Below are 15,300 nucleotides of genomic sequence, written 5' to 3' on the forward strand. Positions count from 1 at the left end.
CTCTAGGGAGGTGGTTACCAGACAGAGAACTTTGTTGTTCTTCATCGGTGGGGAAAACATTACTTGACAGTACTTCATTTTTTCCCGTTTCAACATTTTGACAGGACATATTTTCATGCCCTTTCTCTGCCTGTAAAGAATCTGCTGACAGCGGTTCTTCTCAGCTACTATCAGGGTGACAGGGCATCACTTCTTGACCCCTTGTCAAACTCAGTGCTGGATGCTCTGCTGACTGAGTTAACTGGGCGAAATCATCTCCTTTATCTCTCACCTGACTGAGCCTAAATGCGAAGGCATACTCGTAGTGCAACCCGTTCTCGCAAATTCGTAAAGTCAATATTGACTTATTAACTACGTGCATAGGTGATATACTAAACATAATAGATACCCTTAAAAACATCCATAGAAAACACCGACCTTACCTAACCTTGTTAGTATCTTAAGATAAGCATCTTATTGCTTCGTAATTACAATTATTACTTAATCTATACCTATTATAGGTTAGGTAATAATTGTAATTACGAAGCAATAAGATGCTTATCTTAACATACTAAGTAGGTTAGGTAAGGTCGGTGTTTTCTATGAATCTTTTTAAGGGTATCTATTATGTTAAGTATGTCACCTATGCACATATTTAATAAGTCAATATTGACTTATTAAATTTGCGAGAACGGGTTGCGTAGTGCGCACCTTGACAGCTGTGAAAAGTGCGCGGCCATCATTTTCGGTGACCGTGTAGCAACTCACTGGCTGGTTCCCTTTCACCTGATGATTCCGTTCCTTTCTCTGAGTGGAGGCAGGGAAGGTTAGCACGCGGGGTTTTGTTGACATCCCTGGGCTGAGCTTTTGAGTTTTGCATTCTTAAGCAGATGGCCTGGTCCGTTTTCTGTGGAGCTGGCTCATCTGGCGAACCAGTCTGATTGGCCATTCCAGGAGTATTTCCAAGTAACAATCCATACATGGCTCGTTCACTCTGAACGGCCCTTATTTTTTCTCCATGAGGTATGGTGTGTTCACCATGAGGAACACTTCCTCCATTTCCTTACAGATTCCGCCAGGGTATTTTACAACAACGATTTCTTCCAGTCTTACTCCCTGGAGTCACCAAACTTTTTCTGAACATATTAGTGGTAGTGCCCTGATCTCGAAAGGCGCTGGTTCATCTCCCATTAACTAATTCCTTAGTTATATCCAGTGTATGCCGTAAGGAATCCTTTTTTCTTACCAAGCTAATTCCTGCAATTTGAGCATTAACTTTCTTGCCTCTCTCAGCAGTGCGTCTCCTGTAATCAGCTGCTCTGTGACCAATCATATTGTAATTATAACATTTCTGGCCATGGCCTCAAGTTTGCTGAAGGCTCCCCTGGGACCTATTTTCTGTGGGCTTTGCACCTCCACTGGGGGCAGGAGCAGAGCGTTTGACAGGTGTTACAATATCCTTCATGGGTCTGCGGGCTTCTGCCCACAGATCAGCTTGCTGAGCCATAGTCCCATTAGAGACTATGATGCTCTCCTTCAACTTAACACAAAGTTTTTTTTTAAATTTTTATTTTTACATGCAAAGCATGCAATTTAAATACAATAAAAACAACACAGAATACAGAACAGAACAAAATAAAGCAATAGACCACCGGCCAGAAGGACCGACAGCATAGCACAACAAAACACAAACACGATAAATGCATAGAAAAATACAGCATGCATCAAGGCACAAAACATAATACAATGGCAAACTAGCAATCACAGTAACATCACAAAACAAAACCTTCATAAAACAAAACATACATCAAGAGGCAAAACAGGAAACATAACAGGACAATCACAATACATTCCAAACAAAACATAAAGAACAAACCCGTACAACAGGTAAAGCAATATGAAAACACCAGGTCAAACGTACAGCACAGAAACACTACAGGAATAAAAACGCTCGCACCAAACCATCCGCCCCGTAACAAACAAAGGGCGAGGCCCAAATAAACAATAATAATAAACAAGCAAACCATGCAAACCAGAAAACAAAACAGTTACAAACACAACAACATACATGCACTGGCCAGAAGGACCAAGAATAAAACACAACATAAAGTACATCAAGAAACATAACAAGACACTTCGCACAGCACCCAACCAGCCAAGAATACCAACAAAAACAACAACTACATTAACATGAAATCAGCGTACATATTTGCCCGGGAACATATCCGGTGGAAACCGCACATTGAACGCCTCCCAAAGCAGCCACGTTGTCCAGGAGGCGTGACCTAACACCGGGGGCGCCATGCGAACCGGAACCTCGGAAACAAACACCCGCAGACGTGGAACCTACATTGTGTCCCTCCGGACGCCAGTAGCTGCCACCCGATCCCATACACCCGGAACCCGCGTACCAGAAAAGTCCTCCGGCTGTTCAAGCAGCAGGAACTCGGCAACCCGGGCCTCCAGGTCTTCAAGGCACAACACCGCAGGAGGGGGCTCGACAGAGGGCTCAACAGAGGGCTCAACAGAGGGCTCAACAGAGGGCACCACCAAAGGGGCATCAGTGGCCATGGGCACACCACCAGACGAATGCAGGGAATCATGGCGGTGCTTATCCTTATGTAAAGTCACCACCAGGCCACGCCCAGCACCAGCATCCGCGCCATCCCTGGCAGCGGAAGCCACCACACCCCACTGCGGAGAGCCCCAGGGGCGAGGAAGAAACAGGAGACACACCCGAGACACGGGCGTCAGCACCAGCAGGCACATGAACCTCCGCCACCACCAACCGCGGAGACAATGACTCAGCCGGATCCACACCATCAACACCTGAAGACCCACAGTCACTAAAGTCCCCAACATCAGCCCAGGCCGTAAACGACCGCCTGGAACATTTGGGCTCCGGCCAGATATCGTCAGAGCCGGAAGCAGATCCAGAGGCACGGGCACCACTAGCCGGACGAACCGACGCCCGACGCAGAACGGCAGCAGCCTCTACCACAGGGGGAACCGGACCACACACAGCAGGAGGCTCCGCAGCCACCCCATCACCCAACACAGACGGCGAAGGTGCAGGGACCAGGACAGACGCAGCAAAGGAAGAACTGGAAGACGAGGGACCCGAGCAGACAGCAGACGGAAGAGGCTCAGGGACACCAGCCGGAACAGGTTGAGCACCAGGTGAGGACACAACCACCAGAGGAGAGGCGACAACAACAGGGGGGCACAACAGGCGGAGCAACAGCTGAAACAGAGGGCACCTCCTCAGCCGAAGAGACGTCCACATTCACCAAATCATCCCCCACAGGAAGTGGCAGAAAATCCTCCTCACTGAAGAGATTCACTGGTGCAACGACAGGAGCGGAACAGGCAGCAACCTGATGGCCCAAAAGACCACAACGATAACACGTCCGCGGCTGGCAGGCGTAAAACACCTGAACGTTGTACCCCATAAGGCGCACAGAGGACGGAATATCCGCCCAGAGTCTCATGCCCAGGGTGCGAATGTTAGTCCTCACACCCTTAAGAGGACTGGAAGACACCACGTTCACCCTCACACTAACTACTGTGCCAAACCAGCCGAAATACCACCGTAGCAGACCCTCTGGAAACTCCAAGGGAGCCCCATGCACACTGACGTAAGTAAGTGCACCACTTCTATCAGAGAGGGTCACAGTGCCTGCACCATCCGGCAGGGGTAATGTCCGCCCCTCGTATCGCCGGAGAAAATCGCGATACGCCACCTCCTCTGTGAACTTCACAATCGCCCTACGGGCCGTTACCAATTCGACCCCATAAATCTCAAACACAGGGACAGAGAGCATATCACAAGCCAGCGCAATCTCTGGGTAACCAGCCCGCACAGAGAACTCGAGTCCCACAGACTGAGCCCGGACGACAGGGGGAAGAGGGACCCCCATCGTAACGCCACGTCAGCACAGGCGAGCAGAGACACACCCGCCCCCAACCGGCCGAACTGGTAAACACCACCAACTGCGCCTAGGCAACACGTCCGTCCCCTACCGAAGCTAGGGCCAAACCAAACACGAAGTTGTTGACTGATCCACCCTGGGAGCCCTTCAGTCTACCACGGGGAAACTGCTACAAGCAATTCCGGCCTTGCCCAATGGAGGAATGAAGGAAGACTCAGGCTTATCTTCAACAGCACTTCTTCTGAGTCTTGCTTGCCATTACTAAAGGTTGCAGGTCTCTCTCCCACACCTGCATTTCTCTACTGTCTAACAAGGTCACCAGCTGGGTTAATATATCTTTACCCTAGCAATGCAGTTCAGTGGGTATGCACTATGTTGTCTGATAACAAAGTGTTGCTACACTTACAGGCTGAAACTGGACCACCAGCCTAGGGTACGCTTCTATAAATGTATGTGTTGCTCTAGCACCACCAGCCAATAGGAAATTTCCATATAAAATTTTACTGATCAGGAACTGTTCTCTAACCATTAAATTGAAAAAATCTCCATCCTCTTGGACAATCTTCTTTAACTCACAGTACCGGCAGAGACTGGCCTCCAGTCTATGCAACCTAAAATACATTAGTCACATTAGGGCGTAGCCAGATGTTGTGGAATGTATCCTTTATTCAATCAGCCGATATCCCAAAACCTTTTATCAGTGCTAATTTTAAGGCATCAAAATCGCCATGCTGCTGGGTTCACAGACCATGGTAAATTTCCAATGCACGGTCCTTCAATAAGGTAGCCAGTGTTCCAGCCGACGAGTGTTTTGCCCATTTTGCATCGGAAGCAATTCGTTCAAAACGTATTTATGCATCCATTGAATCGACCCATTCGTCGAACGTTTCCATGCATGGCAACTTAATTATCACCACTAGTTCTGCTTGGTGAGATGGCCTAGGGTGGGTTTGAGCTCCCTGTCCTGCCTGGGATTGCAATGCAGCAATCCCACTCCTGCGTATGTCTATCCTGCTGAGCATTCCACATGTCAGCTACATACCCGGCCACCCCCATCACCTTTTTTGATCCAAAGTCTTGTTTAATCTCTCTGATCAAGATATATCCACAGATATATCCACAGGGACAGATCTTCTATTGTGAATTGAACCTGGGGATTGTACAGTATCCATACTCCTGGGTAATTCCGGTATCTGACCATCAACAGATAAATTGCTCACCCTCCTGGGGAACTCAACATGAAGCCTGGCATGAGGTAGCGACTCCTAATCCAGATTCCGAGGTGTACTCGCTACTACACCAGCTAATGTATTGCCAGCCACCTGACGGGGGGGGGGGGGGGGGGTAATTTTCCTCTTGCTCACTCTCACTGACCTCCTTGACAGTGATGAAGCTGGCATCCCTGATTGCAAGCAATTCATGTGCATTTGCTTGCAACAGGCATTGCACATTTGCCTGTTGCAACTCTACTCACATTTGACACTCCTCAGTGAGGCTGTCATGATCCCTTGGCAAGCAACGATGGAATCAAACATAACCCTCCAACTATCTACTCTTGAACGTTCCAGACATTATGTGTGTGTGTTTGTGTGTGGATGACAATAGTGAACAAACACAACTTCCAACCTCCTGTTCCCGCTTAACTTTGCTCAATATCCGCCTTTAATTTCCGTGAAATGCTGCTTTTACCTTGAACCTTGCTCAGGGGCTCGAACTGAATTTATTGCCCCACGTTGGATGCCAGATGTGAGATGATGCCTACTGGGGATGGCACTAATACAAGTGACCTCAGTCAGAAAGGACATCAACTGACAAGTGTTGAAATGATAGCTTTTTGCTCTAATACATAGAGTGCCAAGGATTTGGACTGTAGGTTGCGTAGAGCCGCCGCCACAGTCCAAATCCTTGGCACTCTATGATCCACTGGGTTTGGAGCTTCTGTATCTGCTGAGGGCAGTTATTAGAGTAGCTCTAGGAGGTCTCATATCAAGTATTTGTATCTGGTGTTTGTGGCAATGAAACTGGCTCGAGTCCAAGTATCCAGAGCAACATATGTTACAAGGGGTGGGCTGGGCTTTGCTAGCAAGTGGGCTGCTAAGGTTTCAGGAGAAAGAATGGTCAGTCTCTCTCTTACTCATGTAACTCATCAGAGTCATTTGGTCCAAAAAGTGAGGACCACGTAATGCCCACCACCGCAGGTCCATGCTCCCACCATCTAGGTGCCACTGATCCACCCTGGGAGCCCTTCAGTCTACCACGGGGAAACTGCTACAAGCAATTCCGGCCTTGCCCAATGGAGGAGTGAAGGAAGACTCAGGCTTATTTTCAACAGCTCGTGAGGGGGCTTCGTGGATGGCTGCCAGAGTGTGATGCTCCGTGGGACAGTCCTCTGTCCTTTTCTGGCCATGCACTCCTGCTGCTGTCTTCTCTAATTATGCTGGATCGCTTTTCCTTTTTTATTATGTTTCGTTTTTCTCCCCCCTCTTCTCCTATCTGCTTGTCGTTTCCTGCCGACCTTTTGCTTGTTTTGGATTGTTTCTTTGGACTTCTTCTATTTTGACGCCCGGGTGCTTGAGGAGGCATACTCTTGCACCCGTAAAACTGTAGTACCCAACCTCCTGAGCGAGGGGAACCTTTTATTGTCAATCCCCCTTTCGTTGCTGAACCCGATCTCGACGGACTGACGGTTCTTAAGGTGGCGTTTGTGGGGCGTATATTCACGACGCACCTCTAGGGGGCCCCGGCATGATCGGCGATAGCTTCCTGTTGGGTGTCCTGCCTCTAATTGTGGCTCCATGGTGGTTATGGGGGCATATTCGTGGATGAATTTATCACTCTTCGTACCTATGTCGTTGAATGCTTTTGTTGTACCCTCTCAGGCTCGTGGGGTGGGCGACCAAGCCCCCAAGTCAGCCTGTCTTGGAAGACCGGGCTCTGTAGCCTCCGCTGCATTGGGCCCCGACCTTGCTCCTATTTTGGCCTCTCTGACTCCTTCCCCTGGCTCCCCTCCCTCCTCTGTGGTTGGGTCGAGCCCCAAGCCCCCAGTGGTAACTACCTCGTCCCCTGGCGCGGCTCCATCTCTAGTTGTAACTACTGCGCCTTTTAACCCCTCTCTCTCTGGGGGTTCTCACCGCCGTCCTCGTCACGGCCGCCCTCGCTCGATTCCTTCCAGTTCTGCTACCTATCAAGCCTTGTTTGGTCCCGCTTCGTGGGCCAAATATTTTGATCTCCTCCCTCTTGATTCTGCGCCTCCTGACGATTTCTCCCTCCATCGACATCTCGTTGATTCCGTGGATGCCTCCATTACTTTCAACCCCACTCGTCTCGGTACATGTGTCGTTGTTGCTCCTTCTCAGGATGCTGCTTCCCGCTTGGCTGCCTTATCCTGCCTTGGCGAGACCCCTGTTCGGGTCTCGAAGAACGCTCAGTTGAATGCCAGTGTTGGCACTATTCTACTCCTGTTCCATGTTGCGATCGGTGTTCGGGACCTGCGCCACTGCCACGACGATATTCGACATATCCTTGCTGCCCAGGGCCATTCTATTCTCCAGGTGGACACGTTTACTCGTCCCCCTCGTGGTAGTCGCCGTCAACCCCTCCGGGTTGTGAAGATTACCTTTGATGGTAGGACCCTTCCACCCTCTGTCATTCTTGCTGGTGCCAGGTGCTCTGTCCAGGAGTACATTCCTTCTACTCGGCTGTGTAACCAGTGCTGGAGGTTTGGGCATGGTGCCCTCCGCTACTCCGGGACTGTCTCTCTCTGTCCTTTGTGTGGTGGCGAAGGTCACTCTAAGTCGGAGTGCACTTCTCCCCAAGCTCGTTGCCTCAACTGCGGTGAGGCCCATCCTACCTTCTCCCGTGCATGTGTCCATTACAAGCTTGAGGCAACCGTCCTCAACTTGAAGCACCGGGAGCGTTCATCTTTTCCTGAGGCGAGACGCCAGGTTCGCCGGCTCCCGCCTTTTGCTAATCTCTCTTATGCTCGCGTGTTGCGCTCTTCCTCTCCTCGTCCTTCCCGCCTTCCTCAGACTCACAACCGTTTCTGGGCCTTGGACCCTGATACGCCCACTGCCCCCTCCTCTGTTCCTTTGGGTTCTCTCCCGAAGGATCCACCTCCTGGTCCTCTCTCTGGGGTTCCCCTTCTTTCTACCCGGTCTGTCTTGTCTCCTGTGTCTTCTTCCTCGTCTCCCTCCGTTCCTCCTTCCCCTCCGTCTCTTGATTCTCCCCGCCGCCTGTCAGTGTGGGCTGATGTCCATCGCTCTCCAAACGGCCGTCATGTGTGCTCTCGTTCAGCTTCTCCTGTTGAGACGCTAGAATCCGGTGCCTAGTACGTGGTTGCTGGGACACCTGTCTCTTAAAGTCAGAAGCGTAAGCCTGGCTTCTCTCCTTCCTCCTCCCCGGCGGGTAAGAAGGTTTCGCTTTCTTCCTCGGCCCCTACTTCTGCCTCTCTCGCTCCTTCCCCTCCCATTTCGGTGGTTGCGCCCCCTGTTCCTACTATGGAGGTTTCTTTAGCCCCCGCTTCCCTCTCGGTTGCTGCCCTTGCTGAGGTGCGCTCCCCTCTTTCTACCCCCCTCTTCCTGCTGCTGTCCTTGACTGCTCCCCTCCGTTGTCTCCTCCTCTTCCTCCTCCGGACAATCTGGTCTGTTCTCCCGCCTCCTTCCCTCCTTCTTTGCTCAGTTTACCCATGCCCCCTAACCCTGACTTTGCTGACCCTGATCCCGACCCAGATATTCTTTAACGTGCTCTGTTGCTCTTTCGCCTTTGTTTCATCCTTGTTCTCTGTTTTTGTCCTTTCTCTTCTTGTCGTTGTCCATTCTTCAATGGAACGTTCGAGGCTATTACGCCAATTTCCTTGAACTCCAACTTCTGATTTTTCGGTTTTTGCCCCTTTGTGTCTGTCTCCAGGAGCCGATGCTTGATTCTCGTCCTGGTCGTTTTCGTGGCTATTCCTTTCTCTCCCCCCCCCAGCCATTGCTAGGGCTTCTAATTCTTCTGTTCTCTTGATTCGTGCTGATGTTCCCTTTGTTCCTTTACTTTTTACTTCGCCTCTCCATTGTTCTGCTGCTCGTATCTTTGTGAGGAAATGGTACACAGTTTGTTCCAATTATCTCCCCCCGAGTGTCCCGCTTTCTCTTCCTGATTTGAAACACCTCCTAGACTCCTTGCCGGAGCCTGTGCTCCTGTTGGTTGACTTCAATTGTCATCATTCTCTTTGGGGTGACGTTCTGACGAATACCCGGGTCGCCTTCTTGAGCCGTTTCTCCTCTCTTCTTCCCTGTCTCTTCTGAATTCTGGTGAGCCCACTCATTTGAACTCTCGGACTCGCACCCTTTCTTGTCTTGATCTTTCTCTCTGCTCTTCTTCTCTTTACTTAGGTTTCACGTGGCAGGTTCTAGATGACCTCCATGGAAGTGATCATTTCCCCATCCTTGCTTCCTTTTCCTCTTTTCGCCCTTCCCTCTCTTTCCCTAGGTGGCAGTTTGCTAAGGCGGACTGGACCCTATTTACCCTCAGTGCTGCTCTCTCTGACCTCTCCCTTCTGCCTCTCTCTCGCGCTCTCCTCCTTTTTCATGACACTGTCTTCAACGCTGCCCTCCACTCCATCCCTCGCTCTTCCTCTCGGGGTCCACGGAAGTGCGTTCCCTGGTGGAATGCGGACTGTGCTCGGACTGTCCGCTGTAAGCGTGCAGCCTGGAAGAGGCACCGCCGTAGGCAGACGACCGATTCTTTTCTTTTCTTTCGGAAAGCGAGTGCGGTGGCCCATAGAGCCATCCGTATGGATAAACGTGAATGTTGGGCATCTTATGTCTCAACAATTACGTCCGAAACCCATCTGGCCCAGATCTGGAAGCATATCCGCAAGATAGCGGGTAAGTTCGTTCCCGATGTTTCACCGGTCCTTCACCTCCATGATACTCTTGTGGCAGACCCGTTGCAGGTCGCTTCCGTACTGGGTTCCCACTTTTCTTCTGTTAGCTCTGGTCTTCATCTTACCCAATCTTTCCTTCTTCGTAAAACTGTCCTTGAGTCTTGTCCTTTAGATTTCTGCACTCGTCTTCAGCTTCCCTATAATGATCCCTTCTCTCTCTCTGAACTTCGTTCTGCCCTGGCCCTCTGCGGTTCTACGGCGGCAGGCCCCGATGGTATTCATTATGAGATGCTTCGCCATCTCCCTCCGTGCACGTCTCAGTATTTACTGAGTCTGTATAATCGGATCTGGGAGTCGTCGTCAGTCCCTGAGGACTGGCTCGATGCCGTTGTCCTCCCTGTTCGCAAACCGGGGTCTCTGGGTACTTCCACTAAGGACTTTCGCCCTATTGCCCTCACAAGTTGTGTCTGCAAACTCTTTGAACGTATGGTTAACGTTCGTCTGATGTGGTTCCTGGAACACCATCACCTCCTCTCCCCTTCTCAATTTGGTTTCCGCAAGTGCCGCAGCACGGCAGATGTCCTGGTGAACTTGGAGGTCTATATTCGTACTGCTTTTGCTGCGAAGACCTCCGTTGTTGCCGTCCTTTTTGACCTGGAAAAGGCTTACGACACCACTTGGCGGTATCATATTCTATCTCAACTTCATTCTTTTGGCCTTCGTCGTCATCTCCCTCTCTTTCTCCGCAGCTTCCTCTCTCGTCGTTCCTTTCGGGTGCGCCTTGGTACTGCTCTCTCTGCCTCTTTTCAGCAATACAATGGTGTGCCCCAGGGTAGTGTTCTGAGCACTACTCTTTTTCTGGTTGCCCTCAATGGTCTTCTTTCCTCTCTTCCTTCAGATGTCTTCTCAGCTCTCTATGTCGATGATCTTACCCTTTGCTGTCAAGGTGATGATTCGCCTGTCCTTCAGCGCCAACTTCAACTTGCAATTGGTGCCGTGTCATCTTGGGCCACCGATCATGGCTTCAAGTTCTCTACTTCTAAGACTTGTGCCTTGACTTTTACGCGGAAATAGTTCGTTCTTCGTCCCTCTTTGTCACTCTATGGTCATCCCCTCGAGTACAAAGATTCCGCGAAGCTTTTGGGGTTATTCCTTGACACTCGTTTGTCTTGGTCTCCCCATATCTCTTACCTCCGTGTTGAGTGCTCTAAGGCCCTTACCCTCCTTCGGGTCTTGTCCCATACTTCTTGGGGGGCAGATAGGCGCACTCTCCTTGCTTTACATTCCTCTCTCGTCCTGTCTAAGCTCGATTATGGTTGCCCTACTTACTCGTCTGCTTCTCCTTCTACTCTTCGCCGTCTTGATGCTTTGCACTATACTGGGTTGCGCCTCAGTTCTGGTGCCTTTCGTTCGACTCCCGTCCTTAGCTTGTATGTTGACACTGGCTTCCTGTCTCTCCAGGACCGCCGTGATCGCTACTGTCTTCGCTATCTTGCGCGGTCCTTACAACATCCTTCCTCTCGCCTCTGTCGTGCTTTAACTTTTACCCCTCCTTTGGTTCCTGTTCTTCTTCACCACCTCCCTCTTTCTGTCCGGTTATCTCGCCTACAGTACTCTCTTTCCGTTCATATTTCTAATGTTTCTCCTCATGTTGTTCCTTCTTTGCCCCCGTGGAGAGTCCCTCTTCCGCGGTTTTCTACATCCTTGACCCATATCACTGAAGCTTTTACCCCTCCTACAGTTCTAAAACGCCTTTTCCTTGAGCACTTTTCTTCTCACTCCCGCTCCGTTTCTCTCTTCACCGATGGATCTAAGTCTGCGGAGGGTGTTGGCTACTCTGTTGTTTTTCCTGATCGCACTTATATGTGTCACTTACCTCCGGAGACTAGCATCTTTACAGCGGAGCTTTATGCTATTCTCTATGCTCTTCGTCTCCTGCATTCTCATTGTCAGTCTTCCTTTGTAGTTGTTGTTGACTCTCGTAGTGCCCTCATGGCTCTCGGGTCCTTTAATCCGGTTCATCCAGTAGTTGACGAGATCCAGCAATGGCTGTTTCTTGTTCACAGTAAATTTAAGTCGGTTGAGTTTTGTTGGGTTCCCAGCCATATTGGTGTGTCTTTAAATGAGCGTGCGGATGCTGCCGCCAAGGAAGCTGTCCGCTCTTGTCCCATCTCTCGCAAAGGCATTCCATATTCCGACTTTTACCAGTTTATCCATTCCTCCGTCCTTACCCGTTGGCAGGCTTCTTGGTTGTCTGTTACTGGTAACAAGCTACGTACTCTTAAATGTTGTGTTTCCTCGTGGCCGTCCTCCTTCCACCGTAACCGGCGGTGGGAAACAGCTCTGGCGAGGTTGCGTATTGGCCACACTCGCTTAACCCATGGTCACTTGATGGAGCACCGCCCTGTTCCTTATCGTCCTAGTTGCATTGTCCCTCTTACGGTCGTGCATGTCCTTCTTGAATGTCCTGACTTCCAGGACGAGCGTGTGTCTTGCTTTCCGACCGCCCCTCGCGGTCACCTGTCCCTCAATAGAATTCTTGGTGACTCGGATACTTTTGATATCGTTCGTCTTATGCGTTTTTGTTCTCGTATTGGCATCCTTGGTGATATTTAGCGCCCTCTGATTATTTTGCGCATTTGATGGTGCTACATAGCCTTCCCGGTTTGGTGCCTTCTTTTGATAATTACTTACTTACTTACTTATCTTCAACAGCACTTCCTCTGAGTCTTGCCTGCCATTACAAAAGGTTGTAGGTCTCTCTCCCACACCTGCATTTCTCTACTGTCTAACAAGGTCACCAGCTTGGTTAATATATCTGTACCCTAGCAATGCAGTTCAGTGGGTATGCACTATGTTGTCTGATAACAAAGTGTTGCTACACTTACAGGCTGAAACTGGACCACCAGCCTAGGGTACGCTTCAATAAATGTATGTGTTGCTCTAGCACCACCAGCCAATAAGAAATTTCCATATAAAATTTTACTGTCCACTAGGTGGGGTTACAATATCACTCATGTATGCTTATAGAGATAATATGGAGGCACACTCAAACACATCAGTGAAAATATATGACATTTACTAACGAAAAGCTACATGAACACATATATAAATTATAAGGGTATATGAATGGATATATATGGAATAAATAGTCTGGAGATCGTCGACAACTCTCCTCTCACGACCTCCGGCAACTCCGTCAGCTGGGCAGATTTAAAAGGGGGAATCTCATACCCTCTCAAGCGGTGGCGCATCGTCATTGTTACCAGCCGCCTCACCAACTGCCACGGCGTCCACACACTGCCTTCTTCAACAGTCATAAATACTAGCTGCCCTGCAGCCTATCCTAATACTAATGTACTAATAAAAATACTGATACCATATAGATATATGGTGGCCCAACTAGCCTAATCAACAAGGGGTAATGGGAGGGGAAAAAATGATCTACCTTCAACATTCTTGGTTCACGACGCCTGTCCCTCGATGGTGTGAGGTTCCAACGGTTCCTGAGTCACTCCATGACGATCCAATAGAGCGTTGCAGGGCCTCAGGTGTCGTGAAGCAATCGCGTCTTCTCCGAGCCATTTTCTAAGTTCAGGTCTTCCAATCCTTGTCCAACCAGTGGTCACTGAGCCAGTCACTGTAAACACACGTTCCTTCTAGAAAGGCGGTTCTCTTTGACCTAGAAACAGTGTCTTTCCTCCAACTTCCTTAGTAGATGTGACTCAATCACTGCAGTCCTGCTCGCCACACCAACCAGACCCGCGGGCGTCAGGCTACGCCCTCGAGAGTCGTTATTGATCGATACCTCAAGTTTTGGCACTTCTTTGCTCACTAAACTTGGCTTCTTCTTGCTCCCCAGGAGCACGGGGTCTTCAGCGTTGATGGTGGACGGCAATGGCTGCTTATGATCCACTGAACGAGGCTCCCAGAAACTCCAACCTCGAGAGCTATTCGATGCACGATTGCTCGCCTCCACAGTCAGAATAATTCTGGTCACCAGCGCCGCCAGGGGCTGTTGGTTACGTCACGGTAATTGGTCGACCGCTTCACGTGACCCCGACCAACCAATCGCCAGTCGGCTAGCGTCGCCCACAAAATGGCGAATTTGCAGGCAGGGGGCGCCATTTTGTTTGTACCAAGGACGTGACTTCCCCCTTGCATACAAACTCATAAACACAAATTTCTCCCCAATTAGGTGACCAATCTGATCGCCTCATATATCAAAAGACTCCCTGTAACTCAGGAGATCAGCAGGGTCACCATATATGACTCTTAAAGCCTGATTTGTGGAGAAACAGGAGGGGAGCTCTGTAACATATATGTGGTCCACTTCAAAACGTAAGGCAGAGATAATCACTAGGGACAAGGGTCTTAGAAGGTGTGAACGGAAAGGAACTTGTAGTTCAACCAATAACATTTATTCATAAAAACTTAATAACAATACTAGGCAACAATAGTTTAACGTTATTTTAAAGTCCGTAGTGGCGCGCTGTCAACACTATACAATCTGGTATAAACGAACTTCCGGTTCAGACCGCTCGTGCCTCCAACATTAATTAAAATTAAACAGTGGGCGACCACTCAGACGCAAGTAGCAGTTTGAGACGACTACCGCAGAACAATATAATAACAACAACAACTAAATACACAACAGACAGACCTGTCAGAGAGACAGTCCTCAGTGCAACACCTGGCTAATTACGTTAAACCTCGTCTCTCCGGACAGCTGTCAAGGCAATCAATTACGTTACATCACAATGTCAAGCACAAAACAATTGATCTAGCCAGTTTCAATCAACGCAACAAGTCTCAACCAATGTACGTTAATTAGCAACAGTAATTACGTTAAATGCTGTCACCTGGACAGTCAAACAGAAGCAACGTAATTTACGTTAATTACAATCTGTCAACACTAACAGTCAAACAACCCAACAAGGCTTAACGCAGTTAGTCAAACAGACACCGGGCAATCACGGACTAACTGCACTAGTTACTGTCAAACAAAAAGTCAATTAACTTACAAAGAATTACGTTAACAGTAAGCTAATCACTGAGATCGCTTGACGAATACCGATTAGTCAACACGTTTCTAATTACCTCACACTACTAATGACGGTAATTAATTACATTAATTACAATAACACTACTTCACTAAATGATCACAAATCAACCCAACACCCAGTCATGTAGACCAACACAATACAGTAAAAAAAAAACAGTGCTTAACCAAAGTACTGAATAACACAACACAACACTGTCGCTTAATGAATGTCAAATAAAACACACAGAAATAATTGGGTAATCACACCCCCCCTTACTTTAAACAATCAGCTTGTCTCCTGGAACGAAGGAAAGAAGACCACACGGAAAAGGTTAAACACAGTAATGGTGTATATTTAAACCGCGCCAAACAATACAGACAAATAATAAAACACACACAAATACTAAATGTGTAACAAAGTGAAAGATTACAATCACACTCAGGTCAGTTTACAGTTATCACACAGACTGGCTGTA

General features: G+C 49.0%; 1 protein-coding gene across 1 annotated transcript in view; it reads right to left on the reverse strand.

Moving 5' to 3' along the window:
- Positions 1-1,342: 1,342 nt before the first annotated feature.
- Positions 1,343-15,300, reverse strand: part of LOC123750873 (mucin-22-like) — a 42,214-nt gene continuing 28,256 nt past the window's right edge. Inside the window, exons 6-8 of the mRNA XM_069331609.1 lie at positions 13,538-13,795; positions 12,963-13,121; positions 1,343-1,519 (exon numbers count right to left, since the gene is read on the reverse strand). Of these exons, the coding sequence (XP_069187710.1) occupies positions 1,343-1,519; positions 12,963-13,121; positions 13,538-13,795 (594 nt within the window). The remainder of the gene's footprint in view (positions 1,520-12,962; positions 13,122-13,537; positions 13,796-15,300) is intronic.

This window comes from Procambarus clarkii, chromosome 26 (assembly GCF_040958095.1).
Source record: "Procambarus clarkii isolate CNS0578487 chromosome 26, FALCON_Pclarkii_2.0, whole genome shotgun sequence".
In the NCBI taxonomy this organism is placed as follows: Eukaryota; Metazoa; Arthropoda; class Malacostraca; order Decapoda; family Cambaridae; genus Procambarus; species Procambarus clarkii.